General features: G+C 59.5%; 1 protein-coding gene across 5 annotated transcripts; it reads right to left on the reverse strand.

The window, feature by feature from the left end:
- Positions 1 to 10,052: 10,052 nt before the first annotated feature.
- SSC4D (scavenger receptor cysteine rich family member with 4 domains) lies at positions 10,053 to 26,271 on the reverse strand. 5 transcript variants are annotated; one of them, XM_049802596.1, is made up of 13 exons: positions 26,067 to 26,271; positions 25,795 to 25,876; positions 22,515 to 22,689; positions 18,487 to 18,522; positions 17,365 to 17,670; positions 15,674 to 15,745; positions 14,994 to 15,308; positions 13,994 to 14,074; positions 13,638 to 13,715; positions 12,662 to 12,973; positions 12,107 to 12,184; positions 11,166 to 11,506; positions 10,053 to 10,218 (listed from the first exon to the last, which is right to left on the reverse strand). In XM_049802596.1, the coding sequence occupies exons 3-12, from the start codon at positions 22,639 to 22,641 to the stop codon at positions 11,190 to 11,192; spliced, it is 1,722 nt and encodes a 573-aa protein (XP_049658553.1). In that variant the 5' UTR covers positions 22,642 to 22,689; positions 25,795 to 25,876; positions 26,067 to 26,271; the 3' UTR covers positions 10,053 to 10,218; positions 11,166 to 11,189. The 5 variants fall into 5 exon arrangements, with proteins under 5 accessions (XP_049658553.1, XP_049658554.1, XP_049658556.1 ...); XM_049802597.1 differs by having other exon boundaries at positions 25,795 to 26,154; positions 26,239 to 26,256; XM_049802599.1 differs by having other exon boundaries at positions 13,638 to 13,712; positions 25,795 to 26,271.
- Between the last annotated feature and the right edge of the window lie 663 nt (positions 26,272 to 26,934).

Genomic DNA, 26,934 nt, shown 5'->3' on the forward strand with positions numbered 1-26,934 from the left:
CCCCCTCAGCCCCTCCCCCGGTCTCACCGCCTCGCTCTGCCCCGACGGGGTCCCGCCCCGCCCCGCCCGCGGGGTCCCGCCGGCTGCCCGTGCTGATTCACCGGGAGCGGCCGGCGGCGGGGGTGGGGGGGGGGACACGGACACGACACACACGGGGAGACGGGGCTGCCCACCCGGGGTAGGCCTCGCTCGGCCACATGCACCCCTGTGGGACCCAAGGCCGCTGAGTCGACCCCCGTGGAGCCCCTCACGACCCCGGGCCTACACACAGCACGGGGCTGCCCGGAGTCCCTGTCACACGGTGCTGGGCCAGGCTGCGGTGACACAACTTGGGATAAACAACTGACCCCCTCCTTTTTCCTCCCCTGTCCCCTTTCCACACGCCATGGGACGGCAGGGGGTCTTTCCGGCCGCCCCCACCGAGGATTGCAGCCCCACCGAAAAACGACGGTGCTGGATAATTTATGAGCGGCCAGCTCGGGAGCGCGGTGCGCTCGCTCATCAATAACACATGAAATAAAAGCGCACGTCTGCTCCGGCCTAGCCGAGCTTCTGCTGCGCTTTAGGAGCTCCATCAGGAGCCGTAAGAGACCCCGTTTTCCTAAAAAGCCGACGGATAAAGCGATGCCGAGAGGACGCTGCAGCACTGAGGGGGAAGGGAAAGGGGTCTAACGAACGGAACCGCGCCGATCCCGACGGAAGCGCTTTATCCCTGTCGGAGGGAGCCAGGCGGTGCTGACGCACAGCCCCGCGTGGGCGAACGCCGTCCTCCCGCTCGCGTGCCGGGTGTGCCCCGGTGCACGTGCCGCCGGTCCCCGGTCCTTCCCGGTGCCGCTGTCCCTGCGTGGATGCTCTGGGAGGTGTGAGGACGATCTCGGGGGACGCAACCGTCCCGCTTGCCGATCCGCGTGCCCTGCGGTTTTCTTCGGAAGCATCGCAGAAAACCTTGGTGGCACCGGCACGTGCCGGTTTCTGCAGGGCGATACGGTGGCCGCAGCCTGCTGTGGCTGTTCAACACCCGTGGCCATGGTCTCACCCACGTGGGTGGGGACAAATTGGTTTGGAAATGCCGACGGTGCTTTATGATGGCAAGCAACACCATTTGGGGGCGAGAGCTCCATCTTTATTGTGGCTTTAGCACTGCTTTAGGAATAACAAAGAATTGTATTGGATAGATTTGCTCAACACAAAATACTTCTTTGTTTACAGCTTCCAACAGCAGAAGAAATCATGCCTTCTGATAAATAAAACTAGAAATACACCCGGATCCTCTCTATTTCCTCTATAAAACGAAACGCTGTCTCCTTGCTCGCATCCCCGGCCTCACACCCTGCGGCGCACGTGGTTCTGGTGTGAGAACAGCCTTTGTGCCCGGCTTTTGTTTACCACTACGGCTATCCCAAGGAGAGCGCCCATAGACAAGGGTAGTTTATTCCTCTTTGCTGATAATGGCGCATTCATTCATTCTGAGGAGGCTCGCCATCATCTCTGGAGAGCTCAGCAGCGGGTTTTTGCTTTGTTTTCTGCATGACGCCAGCTTTGGAGAGACAATTTGAGTAAAAAAGTACAGAGTGCAAGAGAATATTGAAGTAGGTCGTGGGTCCCAAACTGGTTTTTCAGCTATTGCTGCCATTTCTTATCAATAGTCTGGAGGTGTCTAGAAATGCCATGGGGCATCTCCCAAGTCAAGCAGGACTACCAGATCTCTGGGTACAGATCAAAGTGGAGCTGCCTGCTCATCCCGGACACCTTTTGAGTGATACTGCTACATTTGGGTTGTATGTATGGTTCCTCTAACCTGGAAAAAATAATACTAGCCCTTGGGTACAACTGGATTCTCACGGACAATATTGAACACAAACCTGGACCCGAAGAAGCACTTATGTGCCTGGAAGCTCGTCTGGTTTCTCCAGATACATCATATGGCCTAATAAAAGATATTGCCTCTCCATACAAACCTTGTGACACTTATCTAGTAATTTGCATAAATACAGCGGGTTCTCAGCTAGTCCACATCACCGCAGCTCTGCCGATTTATGGTGACTGTGTTTTTGCCCCAGACCAAGCAAATACTGATTTATTCCTGTCAAAGCACCATAGCAATAAATACATTTCACAACACAGATGATTTCCTTCCTCATCACAGGTCAGAACACGATATTCATAATGCTGTAAACTCTTCAGAATAGCGATCTGGATGTAATATTTATCTGCAGCGTATCCAGCCCCCTTTTTGGGCTCCGATGCATAGATCAGCACCCCTCGCATCACGTAATTCTTCTGTTTTACAGACCGGGCAGTGGAGGGATGAAGGTTAGGTGGTGAACGGCTGGAGTTAGAAGCTTCTGGCGGGCAGCCCAGGCAGCTGGAGGTGTCATCTGGCTGCCCATCACTAAAGGCCCTTCTCCCACCTTTGCCTGGTACCTATAGACACCCCGCAGCAAGAGCCCAGACGGCTGCTGGGTTGGGAAATCACAAAGACCCAAAGGATGCAGGTCTGTTCTGCAGATGTCCCAGAAAAGCCTAATAACCCCAATTCCGCCTACAGTATTAAAAATATTCCAGCGCGTTCAGATGTGCCACTTTGTTAATTCCCGCGGCCTGGAAGATGAGTCCTTCTCTTCACATTTTCTTGCCTTCCCCGTTACGTCTTGTCAATGCCTTGTGACACCGCAAGGAAAGGCAGTAAATTCTCTTTGACTTGGAGGTTCGCTTGAGTTAGCTGCTGACTGCTCCAAAAATGGATCCAAAAATCCTCACCCCTCTCTTGCTGTGGGAGAGTGCCAGGAGTCCCTTGGCATTTGCTTGCTTGGAGGGAGGGGGATGCCCAGCGAGGGGGATGCCCGGCGAGGGGGATGCATGGTGCAGGTTCCCCAGCCTGTCCCCACGCTGAGGGCAAGGGTTGTCACTGTTGGTACGCGGGCATGCTGGCAACACCTTACATCAACAGCAAGCGGTGACCCAGTGCTTGGGGTCCTGCGTGTCTTCAGCCGGTGGGTGGCAAAGCCGGGCAGAGCGGGGGACACAGGGTAGCATTCCCCAGGGCTGGTGCACCGAGCTGGGATGGGTGCCGTCCCTGGGAGGATGGGTGCCGTCCCTGGGATGATGGGTGCCGTCCCTGGGATGATGGGTGCCATCTCTGGGGTGATGGGTGCCATCCCTGGGATGATGGGTGCCATCTCTGGGATGCTGCCCTGGCTCCTGCACAGCCCAGGGATTTCCAGTCCTGCTGCCCAGGCAGCTGCTGCTCAGGTTGTCCTGAGAAAGGTGCTGCCGGCCCAGGGGAGCTGTTTTCCACCTTTTGCAGTTGAGCATGTGAGAAACAAACTGAGAAAACCTCTGGCTTTGGTGTCCCCATCCCCACAGGCTGCAGGACAGCAGTGCCCTCGTGTCCTCCCTGCCTGACCCCTTGCTGGGCAGATTGCCTGTCCCCAGCATCCCAGCACCCCGACAGCCTGGCCCCTTTTCCACCTTGCTGCTCCAAGTCTGGCTGTGTGACGCAGCAAGGGAAGCATCCCAGGAACAGGCCAAGGGCATCCCTTCTCCCCCCCACACCCACCAGCAGCGCTCCCCAGCCTGCCACGGTGCAGGCTTGGTCCCAGCCCAGCACCCCTCCACCCTGCCAGGCACAGAAGCTGGGGGGTCCCACCAGCCCTGAGGAAGGACCCCCCAACCAACACTGGAGTGAGCTCAGGGGTGCACCAACCCTCCCCAAAATGCCCCGGAGCCAGGACGCTGCCTCACCTGGGGCACGAGGTGATGGAGGGGCCGTGGCTGACGGCGCAGCCGGCGACGAGCCCACCAGACCGATGGTGCTTTGAAGGGGAACTTCCTTCCCCCCCGTCTGCGGAGCCGCAGCACTTTGTACTCGGCCCTGGCCTTTCATCTCAGGCTTTCAAAGCACTTCCCAAGCCCAAATTAATTCTGCTGCAGCAGCTGCCCTCCTGCGCTGTTTAGCATCAGCCCTGCCACAAAGTGGGGCTGTCCGTACCCCTCGGGGTACACAGCCAGGCTTCCAGGGATGATTTTCCCTTGGACCACCTCAAACCACCGAGATGGATGGGAGGGCAGCACACGGTGCCTCCCACCCTCCCCTTATCCCTGATACCCGAACAAGCACCGTGGCACTGAGAACTGCAGCAATGCCCATGCCATGGCCGCCTCCACTCGGAATATCCACCCCCCTGCCTTTCTTCCAGCCCCAGGGAAGATGCTCCCACGCTGGACATATGCCCGTGGGAAGCCGGGATGCCCTGGGGTGGCTGGGATGTCAGCCCTCACCCTGAGTGCTGGTGGGGAGCTGGGGGGACCTGGGGTACAGGACCCCACCAGGGAGGCAGCGGGAAGGTGGGCCGGGGCCAGGCAGGCACACCGCCTCCCCGCTGGGCTTTAATAATTAAGCAGGCGCGTCGGGCTCAGATGGCAGCTCTTATTTAAGGAGCTGATATAAATACCGCCCAGACGGCACTTATGGAGCACCTAAAAAAAGCCCTGGCTGTCTCAGTCCCTCCAGAAGCAGCTCCGAGCTCTGGGGGGCTGGTGGGCAGCATCGGGCAGGGTGGTCACCAGCCTCCTGCGGGGACGGGGCTGCCCCAGGCTTTAAGCATGAGAGGTGGCAGCATGTGGGGCCAAGCCTCCGGACACCGCCCGTGCCTCAGTTTCCCTCTGCAGCAGGGACCTGCCTCGACCCTTTGTCCCGTGCGGTGGCAGGGGTCTTGGGGAACCAGCACAGGGCTGGGTGCTCAGCCCCGTGCCCTGGCTCGGTGGCACTGGGTGGGAGCTGGGGGGGGGGGGGGTGTCTCTGCCAGCCCACCCCCCCACCCCTCCCGGTGCCAGGGGAAAGCCACCCGATGTTCCAGCAGCTGCCAAGTGCCTTTGCATGTTTGTGCTGGCAGTGAGTGGCACCCCAACCCCGCTGTGCCCCCCCTGGTCACAGCTACCCGGGGACACCCCTCCGGCACTGGGGTCGGGGACATTCATCCTCCAAGGAGAGCTCAGTCCTCCCTCCTCCCTGCCCAGGGTCCCTGGGACCCCCACCCCAGAGCTGCCCCATCCCTATTGCAGTAGAGGGGGCCAGGAGAGGTGCAAGAAGGGCCGGGAGCACGGAGACAGCCACAACCTGGGGCACAGTAGGACCCCCCCCCCCCTCAGCCTGGGCATCACCCCCACATCAGTATCCTGGACCCCCAGGAGCAGGTGAGGAGCCGGAGCGTGCTGCGGGCAGGAGGGACGGGGCTGTCACATCGTCCCCATTGCAGGCGGGCGGCAGTGAGCCGCTTGCTGCAGTCCTGCTCACCGGCTCTGCAGCGTGACTCAGCACAGGCTCTCCCAGCTCCCAGCCCCACCACCGCAGCCCCTTCCCCCAGCCCTGGGAAAGGGGGGGGATACACATGCTCCCCACCTTGCCACTGCCCTCCCATGGCCCCCGTCACCCCCAAAGCCACCCCCCGGACCCCTGTTCCCCACCCAGCCCCGTCCATCCCCACCCCAGGACCACTGGCTGCTCCTCTAGCCCCAGCGCAGGCAGGGACGTCCCCCATCCCCGCTCCAGGACCAAGTTGGGGCTCCAAGCGATGGGGAACGGTGGGTGTCAGCCTGGCTGCACCCGAGCATCTCTGCCGTGTCCTTGGGCAGGGGACGGGCAGCCTGCTGGATCCGGCCCCGTGGGTCTCCCTGCCCAAAACCCCGGCTCAGGGTTTGGGGAGCTGAGCACTGACTCCTGCTATGGCACCTCCCCAGGTGAAAGGATTTGGTTTTTTTTTTCCTGGGGGATGGGACTGAAAGAGATGCCAGGGGCACATGGGAAAGTCTCCAGATTTTTAAAGGGATTTTTGGAGCCCCACTTTTGGGGTGTTTGGAGCCTGCCAGGATTAGCTTCTCGCAGCATTTCTGTGCACGTCCCCTCTGGCCGTGACCTGGAGGTTACTGGGAGGTGAGGAGCGTGGCCAGAGAAAGCAACTAGCACTGGGGGAGGAGGGCTGAGCACCCTGACTGTCCCTTCTAACTGTCCCCCCGACCCCAGGCACAAAAGCACTTGCGGGGCAGGACCCCACTCTCTGCTTGCGCTGTGACCCAGAGACGGGTGTCCTTCTGCTGTGACAGCAGCACGTGGCATGTCCCCATCCCCGGGATGGGGGACAAGGCAGCTGTTTGGGCCACGCAGCCGGGAGCACCTATCCTGCACCCTGATGGCTGCATCCAAAAAGATGCTAACCTGATTAAACCAAAGGCACAGCCGGAGGCAGAGTGCCCAGGCACGGCTGGACCCCCACTCCCACCCGGAGAGCCCCTCACCCGTGGGGTCCTCTGGTGGCATTGCCATGGGAAGCACCGGACCCCCACTCCCACCCGGAGAGCCCCTCACCCGTGGGGTCCTCTGGTGGCATTGCCATGGGAAGCACGTTGCCAGCATTGCTGCCAGCTAATTGCTTTCCTGCCTCTCTCTAAATGCAAGCGATGGCAGCGAGGCGGCAGCGAGCTGGCTTTTGCCAGCGTTCGGCAGCCCACGTGGGGTGGCTCCTGCCAGGGGAATGAAATAAAATTAAAAGCAAAAAAAAAAAAAAAAAAAAAAAAAAAAAGGCAGAGAGGAGGAGATGATGGATGGGAGGATTTGCAACCGTGGCCGTTTACCCTGGCGGAGGGAACCCTTGAGCCTGCAGGCGCAAGGAGAGGCGCAGATCTGCTGGCGCCCACGGGCCGTGGCCACGCAGCCCCCCGGCACGACACGGGCACGGCGTGGAGAACAGTCGGCCTCGCGGTCCCCCCAGCCACCCCGCTCCCTTTGCCAGCGGACTAATTGCGCCAGTGACTTTGCAGTTCCCAAAATAGCTCCTGGCTCCGGCGAGGTGACGTCAGCGGGAGCCGCGGCGGCAGGCCTGGCAGGAGTGGGGAAGGAGGACGCTACCCCGCGTGGGGCGTGCTGAACGGCTCCTGCACCCCACCGTGGTCCTGCTGGATGACCTTGGCACCCTGGGCCATGCTCCCAAGGGAACAAGACGTGCTGTGCCGCAGGGATGCTGCGGGGAGACTTGGTCCTCATCCATCCCGTCAGAGGAGGAGGTGGTCCGAGGCTGTCTCTGCCCTGCATCCCCGCCACGTGGGTCCCCACATCCCCGGGACCCCCCACCACAGGGGATGGGACGGGCTGCCCCGGCAGGGGTAAATCTGCCCCTCGGTGCCCCCCGTGGGGTAAATTGTGTCCCCAGCCAGGGCAGCCAGGTCCTTGCATCTCCCCGAGGTAGCCAAAGAATGAGCCAGGGCCACCATCTCAGGTGCCCCCGGGGAAACTGAGGCACACAGGGGGGGATGCAGAGGCAACAGGGAGAGCGGGGGTGGGCACGGCGAGCCGGGGAGCGGAGCGCAGCCCAAGGTCACCCAGGTGGTGCCGGGTACAGCAGAGCCAGGGATGCTCTCCGGGCCAGGGCTGCTCTCCGGGCCAGGGCTGCCTCCGGCAGTGACTCACCCCTGCGCCGGTGCCCAGCTCCTCCGGTTACAGGCGCAGACAGGATTGCCTTAATGGGGCACGGCGGGTAGTGGGGCTGGTCTGGCCCAGGAAGGGCACCCCTGGGACCGGGCACCGACCCACGGGCCCCTCCAGCCATCCCCACTCTCTGCAGCCTCCCTCCACAAGCAGTGCATCCTCCATATCGCGTCCCAGCCAGCAACACTGTTTCTACTGGTCTCATACTGGTCCCAGAACGGGACCCCCATCCTTCCCAGCACAGCTGGGGGGGGGGATTTAACCGTGAGTGCCCCCTTGCCTGCCCCCGTTCCCGGGGAGCAGAGCTCCCGAGCCCCATGCCAGCACTCTGCCGGAGGGCCGGCTTATTATTCTGAAACGTGGCGAAATAATTAAAGCCTCCTCCATTTCCCCTTGCTCATTTGTGCTCCTTCAGCCTGGATTAATGGGTCTCTTCTCCCCAGCACAGACTCATTCCTTATTCCTAATAGCCCATAAATCCCGGCCCCAAAATAACCCCAGCTTTTGCCTGGACCTGCTGAAATATTTATTCTCTTCCCCCTGCCGCCCCCCGCGCTGTCCGCTCTCCAGGGATGGGGAGAGGAACTAATCGATGGCATCGACCGGTGCGGAGCCGCAGCTGCTCCGGGCACAGAGAAACAGCTGATGTCGGCAAGAGGAGAAGAGCTGGGCAGGCACCGTGGCTTCTCCCGGCTCCCACGCAGCCGCCGTGGCCTGGCTGTGGTCCCGTGGTGGGATGCTCTCGCACCACCGGCATCTCCCCCCCAAGCTGGTACCCTGCTCCAGGGCTAGAGCATCCCTCCCACCGTGCTGGTACCTTGCTCCAGGGCCAGAGCATCCCCCCGTGCTGGTACCCTGTTCCCACCCTGCCTGTCACTCCCTGCTCCCATGGAGATGATGCCCAGCTTGGGCAGGGGGTGTCAGGGAGGGATCCCTGTGGATCCCAGTCCATCCCAAGCTGGCTTTGGGAGAAAATGCTGGAAGACAAGGGAGGACGCTGCTGTGTCTCCTGGCTGGAAACCCTTTGCTTGCCGGATTGCAGGCTGTGGAAGGAAGAAGCCCAGGGAGAGCAGGACCTGCTCTTCTCAGCCTAAAGCGAAGAGGAGGAGGGTGTGGGGTAACGCCAAAAACCAGCCCAGCTTTGCCGGCTCCAGGCACAGTCCCCAAGGAAAACAGGGAAAACCCAGCCAGCCTTTCTCATCATCCTCCCTGCCACACCCCACGAGGCAGCAGCCTCCAGAGCAGCTCCTGGCCACCAGCCCCCTTCCCACCTCCCACAGCCACGGCGGGGGGAGAGCAAAGCTGGCAGAGCCCATGGTACCCTCTGACCCATCCCCAGCTGGTGTGGGCTGGGGGAGGGGGGGGGGGGGGGCTTGGGGGCTGTCAGGGACAGCTCTGTCCCCCCCTCCTGCTCCCGGCAGGACCCAGGCATCGCCCAGCTGTCCCGGAGGCAGGAGGTGAGGTGGGAGGCAGTGGTGGCAGCAGGGGGGTGAGGAGGCAGCGGCGTGGGCAGCTGAGCACGCAGGACCTGGGAACGCAGTATAAGGAGAGGTTTTCTTCCCACGCCACATCCCTTCCCTCTCCCAGGGTCCCAGCAAGCCCATGTCCAGCTGTGCCATCACGGCCTGCCTGGAAGATGCTTCCGTGCCTCAGTTTCCCCACTGGTGGAAATCTGGACTGGGAGCAAAGTGCTGGGAAAGCCCTACCCATGGGAAGTGGTGGAGAGGCAGCCAACATCAGCCTGATGCTGGCTACCGGACCATGGGGCCAGGGCCACCCGAGGGAACTTGCACCAGCCTGGGACATGTCCCCGATGTCCCCGGAGGTCTGGCGGCTGGGACGTGCTGTCTCAGAGAACACCGCTGCTCTGGCCACCGGCAACTGGGGTGCGGAAAAGCCTCGCCAAATCGGGGAGCCCTCTCTCCCGGTCCCCAGCCCCACGGTCACAGCCTCTCCCTGCAGGCAGCAGCAGGCAGCAGTAGGGGCTGCAGCTCCCAGGACAGTTTCTCTTCCCATCTGCTCCTCCATCGTTAGCAAGCAACACCGAATTTACTGCCGTCAGCACTGCAGAGCCCGTACAGGCACACAATGGCAACGCACCTGCTTCAGCAGCAACCCCGCAGCCCGCGGGGCTGCCAAATCCCACCGGGAACAAACCCAGAGCTGGATCCAATCTCGCCCCCCCCGAGCCTGGTGGGGGTCAGGGCTGTACGGCCCGGAGCTGGGGTGGGGAAGGGTCCAAGCTTGTCTCCCAGCTGGGTGGGAACCGAGGGCAGCTCGGGAGCCAGCAAGGGATTTGCACTGATTTTTTGGCAGCGAGAGCTGAGCCCTTGCCTCTGGGCTTGGGGCATCACCTGTTCCCCAGCCATTTGCTCCTGCCCGGGCTTCGACAGGGTGGTGGGGAAGCAAATCAGGTCTCAGCACACTTTCGAAGGGCTTTTATTTATTCACAAAACAAACCCAAACACATATAAGAAAAAAATGGGAAAAAAACCCCCGACCCAGGAATATGCACAATCTATTATTAACAAAAGAATTGCACAAATAGAGCAGCGAGTGCGGCGGAGGGAGCAGCCGGGACCTGCTCTGCGCCGCTGCACAAGCCCTTCCGAGCCCTTCCTCACCCTCGCACCCCGTCCACGAAAACACGAAGATCATTTTGCTGGTGTCCCATTAGAAATCAGAATCAGCTGACGGCGAAGGCAGCTGGTGCTGCAGGCTGGATCCTTCCACCTGAGCTGGGAGGGAAACAGCCTTCACCCCAAAGGCACAGCATCGGGGAGGGACTGGGCTCCTGGGTTCAGCACTGCCACCCTCCCCTCACGTTGGGCAGGGATTTGGGGTCTTCCCTATGGTTTTCCACCTGCTCCTGCCCTGCCTGCCATCTCCCTGCCTGCCCTGGACACCTCGGAGCATCAGAGCTCCTGGGAAAGAGCAGTGAGAGCCGGCAGGGAGCTGGTCTGGACCACGCAGGATGGAGAAGGATGGGGAGGCTGCAGGGAGCCCGGTCCTTCCCTGCTCCCCAGGGGATTTGGGGGGCAGGGACTGGCTGAGCCGAAGCCCCCTGGGGAAGAGAAATATCGGCCGAGCTCTCCACAAACCCCGTGGCGTTTGCAGAAGAAATGGGATGTGAAATGGGCACAAGGAAGAAATACTGGGCAACTGCAAAGCAGGACAGGGTTGCAGACAGTGTGAGATTTCTGCTGCATGGAAATTGATGAGGACTTGATATTTCTTCTGCCAAAATTTCTTTCTGAGAAGAAAAACCTGGTATTTGGATTGCAGGGGGGTTTGCAAAGCAAATTGTGGAACAACAGCAACTCACTGCAGAGCCACTGGAATACCCTGGTTTGATTTCAGCCCCCTTTTTACATTTTCTGAGTATAATCTAACATCATTTTCACAGCAGAAATTCCATTTCTCTCTCCTCATCTTTTAAATGGAATGGCTGAAACCAATCAGATTTCACACCAAAAATGGTTTTGTTTTTGCAAGGGGCAGTTTGGGGGGTGGAAGCTTCAGCCGGTATTTTAGGAGCTGAGGAAAGCCCGGTCTTCAGCCAGCTCTTCCCATCCTCAGAGCCCAAACACCCACAGGGGGCAGAGAGTGAGCATCCCCATCCAGCAGCCCCTCTCTGTGGGCATTGCCACCAGCTCCCTCCACCATCCGTCCCCCCACCCCGTACCTGCGTGAGGGTCCCGGCCGGCGCTCACAGGGCGCTGCAGACAGCACCGGCATCCTCGGAGTGGTCGCAGTTGTGGACGTCCCATCGGATGTGGGAGCAGCGCAGCAGCGAGGGCTCGTGGCCCTTGCACTTGAGGTTATCGAGGAAGATGTAGCCGGTGCCCTGGCCGTAGCGTGCCTCCCCCCAGGCTGCCACGGCGTACCCGCAGCCCAGCTGCCTGCACACCACCTTGGCATCCCGCAGGTCCCAGGCGTCGTCGCACACCGTCCCCCACTGGGACAGGTAGAACATCTCCACGCGCCCCTCGCACCGGTGGCTGCCGTTCACCAGGCGCAGGGACCCTGCGGAAGGAATGGGGTGAGGCAGCCCCGGGAGCAGCCCCTGCCCCTGCCCGCCCCAGCACCGCATCCCCCTTCTCCCTGCCTGCACAGCTGGTTGCCCAGGGCTGATGGAGAAGGGGCCCTTCCCGGCCAGGTGGCCCCAGCACAAGAAGAGCCCTGGTCTCTCCAAGGTTGGGCAGACGGTTGCCGCTGCCCACAGCTGCCCCCGCTGCCCCTGCGCAGGCAGGAGCATGAGGGGGGGACCACTTGCCACCATCAGAGCTGGGGCTGACCCCCAAAGCACCGCGGTGGATGTTCAGGTTGAAGGAACAGACAATAATCTCTGCTCCTGGCTCAGCCCCGTTGGTCCATCCCCTCCTCTCCCCACTGAGGTCCAGCACCTCCTCTGCCTGGAGCGGCCTTGGGGACACCAGGAGAGGCCAGGGCTTAACGGTGCTACCAGCACAGCTTTTCCCCCTCCTGGGGGCTGCTCCAGGTCACTGCTTCAGGGACTGCCAAAGCAGCTGGCCTCTGCCCGAGCCACCTCCGTTTCCCCCCTGTGCCGGTGCAGAGCATCCCCGGGGCTGGCAGCCCAACCCCAGGTGATACCTCGATACCTACCATCCTTGGGATGAGTCGGGGCCGATGTGGTGGTTGTAGCGGTGGCTTCTTGGTAATGGTCTCCAGCATCGTCAGCGCCTGGTGCAGTGGGGAACGGGTGGGAAAAGCGACTCAGGGGGTGTCTGTGCCCCCCAGGGCTGGGTCAGAGCCCCCCAGCGGTGGTGTGGGGTGGCCGGGGATGGATGCAGGGATGTGTGGGGTGGGATCTGCAGCCACTGCACTTCCAGGAAAGTGCACAGAGACCAGAGGTGGTAGCCACGCTCCGGCCATCACCAGACACCACGGTACTCAACAGCCACCGCTGTCCCCCCGCGGGCAGGAGGAACCCCAGGGTCTGGGGGCTCACATCCACCTGCCATCCCATTTTGGGGACCCCATTTCCCACAGCCGGCCTGAGCGTGGCCGAGATCATCCCTACGCCCATTATCTCGTTGGATTTCCATGCCACCGAGCCAGGCTTCAGCGGAGACCTGGGGACCCTCGGGCGGTCTCATCCATCCCCCCTCTCCCACCCGGCCGGCAAGGGAAGACCCTCGGGCTCGCTCCCGGTCTCACCTCGGCAAATGACCCCGGCATCCTCATGGTGGCCGCAGTTGTGTTGCCCCCAGCCCAGGTGGAAGCAGTCGGCCAGGCGAGCCTCGCCGCCGCCGCAGCCCACGTTATCCAGCAGGACGGGCCCGCTGCCGTAGCCGAAGGAGCCGAGGACGGTGGCGGCAAGGGCAGCGCCGCAGCCCAGCTGCCGGCACACCACCTGGGCGTCGGGGAAGTCCCAGTCGTCGTCGCAGACGGTGCCCCAGGTGCCGCGGTGCCGTACCTCCACCCGCCCGCGGCAGCTCCCGTTCCCGTTTGCCAGCCGCAAGCCGCCACCTGCGTGGGGGGCCCCGGCACAGGCACGCCGTCGGGGGGACCGGGGCTCCGCGGCGGGTCCGATGTCCCCTGTTGACCCTCCGGGGGTGTGGGGTGAGCCCCCAGGGAGCGAGGGGTGAGCCCTGGGGATGTGGGGTGAGACCCTGGGGACATGGGCTGATCCCCTGGGACCATAGGGTGAGTCCTGGGGATGCGGGGCAACTCCCAGGCAGCACGGGGTGAGTACTGTGAGCATGGGGTAATCCCTGGAGATGTGGGGTGAGCCCCCGGGGGGCATGGGATGAACACCCTGGGAGCATGGAGTAAGCCCTGGGGATGTGGGGTGAGCCCTGGGGATGTAACTCCCTGGGGTACTCTTGGGGACATAAGAGAGCCCTGGGGAGGTGGGGTACGTCCTGGGGGCATGGGGCAACTGCCTGGTGGTGTGGGGTAAACCCTGGGAACATGGGGTGAACCGTGGGGTGCTGGAGATCCCCTAGGAATGCCAAGGTGAGCCCTGGGAGAATGGGGGAAACCCAGGGGATGCGGCAGGTCCCCTGGGAGCATGGGGTAATTCCCAGGGCTGTAGGGTGAGCCCTGGGGATATGGGGTAATCCCCCAGGGACACGGAGCTCGGGGGGCCGTGCCGGACCCTGTGTAGGACTAGCAGCGGCCGCACACTTACTTTCCTGCTCGACGGTAAAGAGGGCGGTGGTGACCACCTCGGTGGCCTGGGAAGGCTGGTCCCTGCCGTCTGTCACTGCTGGGACAAGCGTGGGGACACGCGGGTGTTGGGGGGGTCAGGCTCCAGCACCCACCGCCCTTCTCCAATCGGTGCCAGGGGCCTCTAGCACCGCGGCGGCCCCGTGGCAAGCTCCTGCCATGGGCAATGTCAACCCCCGAGCCTCACCTACGTGCGGCAGGACCCCAGGGTGACCGTGCTGGGATCACGGGAGGACACAGGAGGCACGGTCCCCTCCCAGCGAGCCCCCAGCCCCAGCTATGGCGCAAGGGTGAGCTGGGTGGCTGCCGACCTCCTACCTGTGGCCGTGGCAGTGAGCGTCTCTTCGTAGTCCAGGGCCACCGAGGTGGCGAAGGACGTGATGGTGGATGTGTCCAGCCCTGCGGTGACACAGAGGGACAGAGGTGACATGGGGGGAGAAGCTGCAAAGCCGTGAACTTGCTGACTCTGGGAGGCAGACGCAGGGTCGATGGGGATGGAGATGGACCGTGTCCATCCGCACATCCCTGCTGCCCACGTGCTGGAGATGGTGCTTCTCCACCCCAACCCAAGCACCGAGGTCCCACCTGCGGTGCCGTGGGGTGTCTTGCTTCACATACCTGGGAGGTTTATCAGGCAGGGTTCGTTAGCTCTAAAGCCTCGGTTTTCCCCCGCCCCACTGAGCCGGGGCTGTGCGTGGGGGTGCCATCGGCTCTGTGCCCAGGCAAGGTGGCAGAGGCGACGGGGATGTTTAGGGAGGAAAGGACCAGCCTGAGAAAATTGTCCCTTTTCTCTCACATCAGCCCCTTTGTTTGTTAGTAGTGGGAAAGGGAGAGCACTGGCACTTACTGCTCCTGTCATTAGCTGTGATAATGAGGGAATTCAGGGGGATTATTAACATTATAAATGGTAATCAGCGGAGAATGGCAGAAATACATCATTTAGGGAGGGGAAGGGGAGGCAGGCTGGGCCTGGCATCATGCCTGGCCCCTGGCAGCCGCTCGCTTCTTCCGGACACGGGCAGCTTGTTTTCCAGCCGGCAGAGCAGGGAAACAGCAGGCCGGCAGATGCGTTTCCCTTGCAAATTGCTGCTCAGGCCGCGTCCCAGGCTCTCGGAGTGGTGTCGCAGCCTGCTCCGGAGGGCCAGGATGACGGCAGATAAGGAGAAAGGATGCTCCCGCGACGCAGAGCCCGGGTCCCTGCCTGACCTTGGGCACAGCAGCATCTCCCTGAGGCCATTTCTCCTCGGTGACCAGGACGTCCCTGGATTTCCCCCCCCCCCCAGGGAACAGCCCCGAAGGCGACGCTTTGCCCCGGTACCTGTGCAGATGACCCCAGCATCCTCGTGGTGGCCGCAGTTATGGATTCCCCAGCCGAGGCTGTAGCAGGCGGAGAGGAAGGGCTCGCTGCCGTCGCAGTTGACGTTGTCCAGGAGGATGCGCCCCGTGCCGTAGCCGAAATAGGCGTTGCTCTTGTAATCCAGGGCTTGGCCGCAGCCCACCTGCTTGCACACCACGCTGGCATCGCTCAGGCCCCAGTCATCGTCGCAGACGGTGCCCCAGTTCCCGCGGTAGAAGATCTCCACCCGGCCTTGGCAGGTGTCGGTCCCGCTCACCAGACGGATGCTGCCGTCACCTGGAGGGTAACGGCACGCGGTGAGAAGGGCGTCGCTTTCCCCGGGAGGTCACGGCACGCACCACGGCACAGCGATGCCACCGAGCCTGGATCCGGCAGCGCCCATGACGGCAAAGAAACTGGGCGAGAAACCGCGGGGGAAGGGGTGATGCTTTAGGGCAGCCCGGCTGATGGGAGCCTTGGGGAACCGCTGGGGTAAGATTTGGCCATGGCCGGCACCACGACAGGGTCCCCGGGAGTCTGCCCCTCGGAGCCGGAGAGTCAGGGTGCTTCACGGAGGGGCAGCGGGCAACGGGTGGGGGATGCTGCTGTCTACCAGCCCTCAGCCAGGACGGGCCCCTGCAAGCGACAGCCGAGCAGCTTACTTTCCCCATCCTGTACCGAGGCTGTGAGGGTCCTGCTTGTCGGTCCTTCGCTGGCTTGCGTGGGCGAGAACTCTGAAAAGGGAAGCAGAGAGGCGGCATCCGTCACTGCCCGCAGCCAGCCGTCCAGGAGCCGGCTGTGAGCAGTGCCCCACGCGCTGCCCACCCCGCTGCTCCCCCGGCTCCAGCACCGGCAAGCACGCACCACCGAAAGCTAAAAGGGTTTGCACCAAACCACCCCCGATGGGGAAAGAAAGAGGGGTTTGCATCTACACCGCCCTGCCCAGAGCTATCTGCCTGGTTGTAGGGGCAGGAAGGTGGATGGAGCCAGCACCTCGGCTGCTGGCACGGTGGGAAGTTGTGCCCGGCAGCCCGGCATAGGGACCCGGACTAAATCATAGTGCTGTGCTAAACTGTCAGGAGTCAGGCTCCCACCTATCATGGGATTTGGATTCAAAGTCATGGCACGTGTAAAGAAAAAACCAGTAATATTTTGATTTTCCTGCTTGTTTTACCTCTATTTCTTTTGCTAACAATGGTGTTTCAAGCTACCACACTGCCTGTCTTGTCCCAGCTCCTTGGCTGGGCTGGTGAGATTACCTGGGGGTGGTGCGGGGAGCTGGATGGCAGTGGAGCCGGGCGGTCCGATAGCCAGCCCCACACGTGCTCAAGGACTGCAGGAAACTCAGCCCACCGACACGGCAAAGAGCCGGCCAGCTCCACGCTTTCCTCCGTAACCACAACCGACAGAAAGCTGGCTCTTGAAAGCTTCCACGTGGCAGGGCTGGGAGCACCTTAGGGCTCTGGTGCTTGGGTCAAACTCCTGCATCTCCTCTGCGGGCCACCCCAGAGCATCTCCTGGTCTCCTTTGCCAACCAAGCTCCAAACACCTAAGGGCTCAAGCCACTCTTCTGCCCTCAGACCCAGCTTCCCCACCTCCTTCTTCAGTCCTTTCACCTCTCCTCTCCAGCAGCGCCTTGATTCAGGCTTCCTGCTCAATCCACGACCTCCTTTCTCTGGCTGCTGCTGGTCCGACCCACCAGCCAACCCAGCATCCCTCCTTTTCCAAACTCCACTTCTGCAGGACGCAGAGATTCACCAAGCAGTTGCAGCCGTGGCCGAGCTCTGGGCCTGCACAGCCTCACGTTTACCGGTCGTTGATGCATGGCTGATAAGCAAACCCTACATAGCTACGCAGGAGGAATGTGTAGGGTATATAGGGGGTGGCATGGAGCTGTTCCACTTTCACTTGCCAAGTTCAAACACTTTCCACTGCTTTTCTCACTTTTAGGAACATTTCCTACTGACAAGCTCAGCAATTTAAAGAAGACAAGTCAAAAGGGGAAAGAGCAGTTGGGCAGCGGCTGACTCAGAAGCAGGAGCGTGGGTGGGCATGTGCTCCTTCCCCGGGGATCATGCTGGAGAGGTTGCAAAGTCCCTGAGCTGGGAGTGACGGGGAACACAAAACGGGCTGGTCACCCTACGGAGCACCAGCGTGCTGAGCTGGGAGATGACCTGGATTGAAGAAGGGGGTGGAGGAAGGCTGCAAAGGAGGTTTGGCTGACCCAGGCTCAGAGGAACGGGCTCTGAGATATGACTCTTGAGCTCCCCCAAGGCATCTGCAGACACCAGGGTTTGCAGCACCGCAGGCATCCCCCTGTTCTCCTTGCCCCCGAGGAACCGAGCCTCATTACCGTTGCATACGACAGCCACGTCCTCATAGTGGTAGCAGTTGTGGATGCCCCAGCCGTGGCTCCAACACTCGCTCAAGGCTGCCTCCCGGCCCTTGCAGTCCACGTTGTCCAGGAAGATGGGTCCGCTCCCTTGGCCGAAGGTCATGGCGGCCGGGAGGGCGACGGCGTGACCGCAGCCCAGCTGGCGACACACCACGTTGGCATCCACAATGTCCCAGTCGTCATCGCAGACCGTCCCCCAGGAGCCGTTGTAGAGGATCTCCACTCGCCCCTGGCACCGGCTGGGCCCGTTGGCGAGCCGTATCTCTGGAAGGATGGGCAGAGAGAGGTTCCTCAGAAAGCAATGAGCCCGCCCCGGCACCGGGAGGGGGCAAACACTCGGTGGGTGTCGCAGGGAGGGCAGGAGCCCTCTCTGCACCAAATCTGTGCTCCTTAAAGAAAATGGTGACCCTTTGCTGTAGCACAAGGCAGCTCTTGGCTTGCTGCTGTCCACCTGATGGTGGGGCATGGGCTTCTCTTCATCTGCTGGAAGCAGTGGACATGGAGACTCAACATATCTCAATCCATAAATGAGATGTACCATCACCCCATCATCTTGCCTACTAATGGCCTGGGCAATAACCAAAGGGGAGAGGAGGGAAGCAGACGCATGACGTCACGTAATGCCATATGACTTGGGTGACAAGTGACGAGATGCAATTAGCAAATTCTTATTAGCCGCAATGAACACGTCCGGAGCTGGTCCCACATGGGAGTTAGTGGGATGGAGATGATCTTTCAAGCTGCTGGTGATGGAGAGCAGGCCTGTAAGCGGCCCAAGCCTGCCACGCCAAGGGAATTATTTGCTCAGCATGACGAATGGCACAGGGACAGGCACTCAGCAGGAGGCGGCAAAATTCCTCTCTTGGGATAATAAGCAGAATAGGGATAATAAGCAGAATAGGGATAATAAAGAATCTGTATTTCCTTTCTGTAAAAGAAGTTTAGCTTTTTCTTGCTACTTTTTGTTCAAAACCAATATGCTTCCTTTCTGAAATTCTCCAAACCCCATTTTTAACAAAAAAAAAATGCATTTTTCAACAAAACTTCTAGAGAAAAGCAACTTTAAGAGAAGAATCTCACCTGGGAATGGCGACAGAGCGGACTCGGAGGTGGTGCCTGCAAGGGAGAAGAAAAGGAATCAGATCTCCCCAGCATCCTCGCAGCGAGCAGAGGAGGGATGCAGCTCAGAGGATGACGACAGCAGGGATGCGGGTGGGCATGGCTGGGAACAGCAAGACCCAGCAACCCCTCAGACCCTTCCCTTTTCTGCAGCCACCTGAGGTTTGGGGGGGGAAAAAATAAACACCCTAGCCCAGGGCATCATTTCATCCGCTTTGCGGGTGGGGAAACTGAGGCAGCAGCATGGTTCACCCGGGTTCGTGCAGCTCCCTGAGATGAACCGTTGCCGAGGGGTGCCAAGGGCTGCCGTCACCAGCTCCCTGAGAGCGAGCAGCTCCCTGGCTGTTCCTTCCCCCTCTCCTTCCTTCTCTCCTTCCCCTCATCTCGGGCCAGCAGCTCGTCTGTCGGAGCCGGTGGCTGGCAGCAGCGGCCCCAGGTGGGTCATGCCTTGGGCCGGGTCTCGGGACCTTCGTGTCTCCCCGGCTCCATCGCTGACTTGCCGTGGGTCCTGCGCAGCTCCTGCATCCTCCTGCCCCGTGCCCCACCTCCCCATGGAAAACTTGGGGCGGTGAGATGGGAATGAGGAAAACCAAATCCTGCCTGGCACGGGAAACCTGTTTGAGATCTGATGGAAAACGCTGCACTGGGCATCCCTCTGTGCATTTAAAATTTATTCAATTTTTTCCCCGACAAAGTCTACTGTTTGCAAGCTCTATATTGATATGCATGTCCCAACACACCTGTTGATGGGGGGCAGCCACCTTACGGGATGGAAACAGTCAGCGCTGGAGAACCGCAGGCAGCCACCACTGCGTGCCACCGAGCAGGATGATGCTTCTGGCGTGGGCAGAGCAGCGTGCTGCCTGCTGCTGTGCCTGGGGTGAGCCCTGTTCTGCAGCCCACACGCAGGGCTGCGGCTCGTAGAACACCAGTGGGTCCAGCTGCACCAGACTGGTGTGGGGGGACACAGGCATGGGCGCCTGTCCCCTCACCTGCCACCCTTTGGGGTGCGTGGCATCTTGCACCAGGCACTGGTGGCACCATCAAGGAGAAGAGGTGCATTGAAAAGTGGGAGGGAGAAGAGAGGAGCACGGAGCACAGCCATGGCTCCTTGGCTGGGAACCCAGCCCTCCCAGTAATCGGAGCCCCGGCGATGCTGCCAAGGGCTTATCAAGAGTTTGCTGCAGAAATGTCCTCCCACAGCCGGGAAGGAGCTTGGTGGAGAAGAGCGAGCAAGAGCAGGGAGAGGATGGACTCCTCCCTTGTTTTCTCGATTAAACAAAACTGCTTGCATGTAGCGGTGGGGGTAAATCCAGGGGAAGCTGCTGGTCTCCTGCAGCGTGAGGCAGAGCCAGGGCTAGGGCTGGTGTAATCCGGAGGTGTCGGAAAGTCAGGATAGGGTCTCTCGATCGCAGCCAGCTGAGGAAGGGCAGCTCCAGGTTCTGCGATATGCAGACAGACCCCCGGTGATTTCTGCCTTGGGGCTCAGCTGCCTGGCCACACAAGAAACAGTGCTGCTGCGGGGCTTTCATTCCCATTTAATTCTCAGTCCTCTCCGACCAAGGACAAGCAGCATCTGGAGGGAGCTGAACCCTTGCAGGATGCATCCACATCCCAGTCAGCTGGGTTTAAATAAGGACTCTGAAAGCACCCTGCCAGCAGCCCCACACCCGGGGGTATGGATGCTCAGGGGGGAGGGGGGGGGACATGGGCAAGAGCCAAAGGTCCCCCTGGCAACCCTCTCCCCCCGCCGGGCTGCACCCCTCTCCCACAGTTTGGGTGTTCTTTGGGCACAAAACCCCTCTCAGCCCCAATTCTGAGTGATGTGGGTCCCCCCTGGGATGCTGCCAGCATGGGGCGCCGAGGTCTCCAGCTCGTCCAGGGGATCACGGCAGCCTGATCATGATGCCCTGGGGGACGGTGAACGGGGACGGGTGGCTGGACCTCGTGGATGTCCCCGTCGCTGCACCTACGGGTGCCCCAGGAGTTTGCAAGCCCTCGGCAGATGCTTGAGGCCATCTCGCAGCGAGGACAGCACAGATCTCCTCGGGCATCCAGGGCACCTCGGGCTCGAGGCTCCGGCTGCACAGCCCTCTACCGCGGGTAACACCTTCTAAGCAAATAAAATCCTTCCACATTAATTACAGCAGCCAAGGGCTGATCAATGCCCATGGTAGCTCCATGGCTTCTTTTCCTACCCCTGGCTTGGACCAGCCTTGTCCTGCTTCATGCTCAGCCTACAAGCAATGACGTGAAGGTCAGTTCCTGCCACTCCGGAGGTGGACGTCACTGCCGTGAGAAGCAGCATCAGCCTGGAGGGGACGGTCAAGCAGACGAACCCACCTCCCTTTTGCCTTGCTAGGACTTGGCCTCAGAGACAGTTAAGTCAGCTCCAAAACCAGGCTGCCAAAGAAAGACCGAGAAGCCCCAAGAGAAATAAGAGTAAGGCTGTGACTATGACTTAGCACCCAGGAGCAGGGTTTAGGAGCGAGATGCCATCCATAGCTGGGATGAACAACGGCAGCCGGGAGACCTCCAGCCGCGGTTGGGTGCTGCTGCCCTCTCCAGCCACCCCAGCTGGACCCAGGCAGGTTGGAAAGCAATGCTGCGATACCAGCAAGACCTGGGGATTAAACAGGGGAGACCAAGGGAGCAGAGAGGCTGGCTGGCAGAGGAGAGGACGGGGAAGGACACGGCAGCCCCGTGGGCTGGATAACAGAAGAGAGGTAATTCACATCACCTCTGCACCAAACATGTGGAGATGCGAGGCTTTTTAGGAAGAGCGTTTGATCCTGGTTTGTATTGATTTTTAACACCTAGTCTGCTCCAGTGCCGAAAAAGCAGTGGATAAAAAGGACATTGTTAAATATTCAATATTCATCTCCCTTTAAGTCAAAATCAAAGCTCTGAAATATTCATTTGAGAGCATCCTCCAGCAAAGTCAAGAGAGACCTGAAAAAAATATGCCTGGTATATCTACATTAATGAGGAACGAGAAGAAACCAGTATTTTCTGAGAAGAGATAGAGCCCTCCACGTTCCTCTGATCCAGCTTCACAAAGCCAAAAGAAAAAGGAAAACTAGCTCAAGTAAACACCATCCCTTTCAGGGCACAGTGCTAAATAAAACCACCAAATGGGAGGACAAATCGCCCTTCATTAGCGACTTAGCGGTGCCTATTGCTGAAGAGAACCGGGAGAGCTCGGCAGTGCAGGGGACAGTGGCAGAGCCAGCGGGTCCCCCAGGGTCCCCACACCCCGACTGTGGGTGCCGGCACTGCCACCAGCAGCTTGGAGGGGGGACGGGAATCTCCAGCTGATGGGGTGGGAACTATAAAACCCAATTTAATCCAATTACAGTGTGTGACTACACCTTAATTGCCTGCTTTCTGGCTGGCTTTGTCTTGGCAGGGCTCTGTTGAGGCAGGAAGGTGTTACCAACCGCCTGGCTGTAATTACGCTGATAAAGTCACACCAGGATAATTATGCTGCCGCAGCAATCGTGCGGACCCTCATTTGAGAGCAGGAATGGCTTTTTCCAATTCAATTTAAATGCTTCCCAGCCTGGCTGGACTGTACCTGCCAGGAGTGACTCGGGACCGGTGTCCTCAGGGGACGGGTGCTCATCCCACCCATTGCCTCAGCAGGATCGGTCCCCCAGCTCCCAGCCCATGGCCATCAGCATCCTCCCAGCCGCGCTGCCTGCTCTGGGGCTCAGACCTGTGCCATCCCCAGTGCTGGCAGCTGCCTGCTCCAGCCTCCTGCCAGCCCTGAATGCTCAACTTGCCATCAAGCATAGGTCGTGGCAGGAGATAAGAGCTGAACTTGCTCCCTCCATCCCCATGCATGCTTGGTGCCGTTGGGGACATCGTGATATTCCTGCTCATGGCTCTCCATGAGGAAAAATCTCCTGCCCACAAATCTGAGGCCAGGAGGGAGATTGTGGGTGCCTAAAATTACCCCCCTCCCGCCGCACCACGTGGGAGCTCACCGGTGGGGCCGAGGAAGAGGAGGAGGAGGAGGAGGAAGAGCGCGGCTGGCATCAGGGAGAGAGGTAGCACCCTGCTGTCTGGCCTCCCTGTGCCGTGCCAGCTGGCCGGACAGGGACCGAGTCTCATTGCTGCACCGCAGTCCTCCTGCAGACGGGTGTCCAGAGGAGGTTGTCCCTGAAACATGCAGACAGCGGGGTTAGTGGTGGTGGCCGGGAGACCCTTTGCCCCACCAAGGGCCATGCAGGACCTGCAAACAAGTCCCTCCTTGACACTTGCTGGAGCAGTGACCAGAAATCACATGAAAAATAATTCAGGCTGGATTTATGGAGAACAAGAGATATTTTTTTGAGTGGCCAGATGAAGCTGCAGGGCCACATTCCACCCACGAGACAAAACTGGAAGCAGCGAGAGCCTCAGGGCCGGGCTGCTGTACAGGCAGAAGGATGGACCTCGGACCCACCAGGACACCTGAATGCTCAGCCTCAGAGCTCTCACCCAGGGTCTTCAGCCCCCAAGACATTCAAGGAACCATCCTGTTCGCATCCACGTGGAGCTAGTCCTTCTGTTAGTTCTACATGAGGTTACAAGCACATATATAGCACATAAATACCATATAGCCCATACCACATGTGGGTAAACTGAGTCACACATTAAATCCAGGCAGAATGGGGAAGGAGCTCTCTGTCCACACAAGCCTGAAAAACACTTCCTAGACCGTGGAGTGGACCTAGTATTCCACCAAGTCATGTCACACCCCCCCCTTTGGAAAAGGACGGTGCTTCACTTCACCCCCAGCCAGGCTGCCCGCCCCATGTCCCCCCCTGCAAGGCTGCTCCAGCTCTGCCGGTGACAAACACTCAGCTAAAGCCCAGCCGGGACACAACCACGGCCAACCCTTCGCTTTGCCTTGGCTCTTCTCCCTCTGGTGCTCTCCTCCAGTGGGCTCCTTGGAGACCATGCCCACATCCTCCTGCGTGAAGAGGGGATCTGCTCCACGGGTGACGCAGCCTCCCCACTCCCAGGGACTCTTCCCAGTGCCCAGCCTATGCTGGGGTTCCCATGGGGTCCCACCAGGCAGCACGTGGTCATATATGGCAGTTGAGCTACCAGAAAGTTGAGGTCCAGTGCCTTGCACCCATCTTTCTTCACCACCCCATGATGAATTAATGCACCCAAGGGCTCTCCTGGGCAGCTCAAATCCCTGGTCACCCATGTCCCCCAAGACCTGCACGCTAACCACCCAACATGAGACCTCCCCGCCTCCGCTGGCATGTTCCCCAGGGCTTTATCCGGAGGTCCCTGTTGTCTCTGCTCTTTGTCATCCCATGGGAAAAAGCAGGGAACGGCATTTCTGTGGGAAGACAGAAATTTTGGGGGTCTGGTAGGACAACATCATTCACCTGGGGGATGGAGATGCAAACTCCATGGGGACAAGATGGAAAGCGAACAGGGGAATGTCAGGCAGAAAACAAGGAAGAGATTAAATATCGTAAGATGCCATTTCCCCTTCATTTGCTGCTCCCTTCAGAAATTGCTGCCCAAGTGGTGGATTTCTAGCTCTGTTTCACTCGCGCCCTGGTGGGGAGTGGGATCGGGCCTGATCCTGCTCTCCCTTCCACCTCTGGGAACCCAGACCAAGGTCCCAGCAGTCGGGCTGACAGCAGCACTGGGACAGCAGCCTGTGCTGGTGGAGGAGTGCCATCGTGAGGATGCTTTCACACGCTGGCTCTAAAGGCAGGCTGTAAGTCTCAGCTAAGTGGAGCCCTAAAATTAGTCCCTCCAGCCTACACAAATCACAGCTCCTGAAGGGATGGGCACCAACTGCTGCTGCTTGAGGCATCTACCGACGGTCAGAAACTTGGGCATGGACGTTGATATCCACCGTATCGGTGACCAAACACCCTCCTTGTGGAAAGCCCTCATCCAGCCTTTCGCTGCTCCTGGGTTTCCGATGCGGAGGCACAGGGTGGGAAGAGCTCCCAGGTGGGACCATGTGCCGGTGCCGTGTCCACCTAGCCAAGGTCCCTCAAGACCACAGGTTGGGTGGGCTCCCAAGCCTTCAGACCAAGCCTTTGACTTTGTTGCCTGCACCGGTGAGAGATGACGGTAGACCAAAGCTTTTTTGTGTGCATCGGTGGCAGATGCTGGTAGCACAGCGCTGGAGGTGCAGGATGGAGCCACCGTGGATGGGATACGGCCCCGTTACACCTCCCTGCTCTCCCCACTCAGCTCCTGCTGACCAAGCCTCAGGAGGAGACCCGCCAACAGCCAGACGGCTCAGTGATGGGGGATGAAAATCAATCTACTCTCTAAGGTGGTGTTTTTCAATACTCCATTCATCTCTCCTGCAGCGCCGAATAATGTCGCCTTTTGTCCCGCCAGCCCTCCCCATTCTCCGGTGGGGCAGGGCTGACAGACGGCCCCTCTGCCGCCCTGCTCCGGCCAAACCCCTGCATCATGTCCTGCTCTCAGGGACATTGTCATCGCGGGCCACTTTTGTGCTGGAGCCAGCACGTTCCTGCTCCCTGGCAGGGCGGCAGTGGGCATTAACCACTGCAATGCTGTGCCAGGTAAACCCCAACTTTCCTTCTCTGGCTGTGCTTTTCCGCCTGCTTCTCCATCCTCACCCCACACTGAACCCCCTTTCCTTGCACCCAGGGGTGTTGGGGCCCTTTAAGAATGCCTATCAATTAAAAACTGCTTTTAAGCCATGATAAGCCATTGTGGCACTGTAGCAAAGCACAGCATCCCTTTTAAAGGGTTGCTGAATGTAGGTTTCCGAAAGTGCCTTCAAACTAAGGTCTTTCAAGCTGTTAGGTGCCTTGTAAAACAAGCCCCAGCCATGCATCCAGTGGAAGAAGCAGCGTACATCGTATCAGCAGCCCCCATCCCGTACGAGCGCTGACCACCGTGTCTGATATGCAAAACTTACAGGGTAGGAGCAGGGCTCTAACGTGGGGCACAGAAAGTCCTTGCTTCCACCCCAAACAGCACACACCACAGCAGACACGCTGTGCCCAACCAGCTCTTTGGCCTCGATGAAAACTCCCTCCTCCTGCCTGGACACAAGACCCCATGGGTCCCTTGGTCCCCTTTGGTCGCCCTTGGCCATGGCTGGACCGACCCCCCTGCTCTCTAGCTGTCCCTTCTTCCACTTTTCAACCATTCAAGCAACTTCATGAGAAATTACAGACTTTCAGCCGCCACCGCCCCGGCAGATCATTATTTGTAATTATTGTGCTGACCTAAAAAAAAAAAAAGCATCATAAATCCACATACCTGTTTGGTATTTTCTTTCCAGTATAAAGATGGGTATATTGAATCCCAGAGACAACTATTCTCTTTTGAAGTAAAAAGCTGGCTAGTTAGTTAAAAAAATTTAAAAATAATTATTGAAATGAATATTCCCAGTAAAGAGGTGATGGGGATAAAGCAGAATTTTTTTTCTTTAGGTGAGATCTTGTTTAGTAAATTTAAAAAAAGAAAAGAAAGAAGAGGAAAAAGGATCTCATCCATCAACTGAAGAGCTCCAGCCCGTCATCTCTTTGCACCTTTGGCGCCGGGAGGTGGCTGCTGTCAGCTGGGCCACAGCTCTAGCGCAGGACGGCAGCCCTGCGTCCCATCCTGGGGCAGATCATCCTGAAAGCAAAGGAGAAAGAGAGAGAGGAGGGGGGCGAAGAAGAAGAGGAAGAAGAAGGAGAGAGGGAGGAAGAGAGGGAAGACCTCTAAGGAGACATGGCGAAGAGGGAATGGCTCGGGTTTCAGGAAGGCAGGCAGGGACGCATCCTTAAATTGGGTGCTGGCAGAGCCTGGGCTACGCCTCAGGGGAAGGGAGAAGCTATTTCAGAGGATTTGGGCTTTTCAGCTCCTTCCCACCTCCCTCCTCGGCTTTCAGAATGCCCGGCTGCAGAAGAAGCCAGCAATAACCATCTGGCTGGAAATATTTCTGTCGATGCCTGAGCCAGCACCAGGACACAGCGGGAAGGGACGGTCCCAAGCCTCCTGCCCTGCCCGGGGGATTTGGGGACCACTTTCTTGGGGTCCCACTTCTCCTGAAAGCCGTGGTCCTCCCTGCCTGTTCCTGCGCAAGAAATTGCCTTCAGAGGTCCTTTTTTTCAGGATTTTTCCTGCCCGGCCATCCAAGGCAGCTCTGCTGAGGACATTAGAGAGACCTGCCACGTCCTTGCAATCTCAGCCCACGGTGAGGGATGCCCATAACCCAGGGCTGGACACCTTTCCCCTTCACCTCCATCACCTCCTGTGCTACACATTCCTGGTGTCTCCTTCAGCTCCTGACCAGAGCATCCCTTTTTATTTTAAAAGGAAGTATGTGTTTAATCGTTTTTAACCATTTTAACCATCATTGCAAGTAAAAGACTGACAAAGCGAGACTCTTGGCTCTCAGCAGCCTTGAAGGTG

The sequence above is a fragment of the Accipiter gentilis genome, chromosome 6, assembly GCF_929443795.1.
Source record: "Accipiter gentilis chromosome 6, bAccGen1.1, whole genome shotgun sequence".
NCBI lineage: Eukaryota > Metazoa > Chordata > Aves > Accipitriformes > Accipitridae > Astur > Astur gentilis.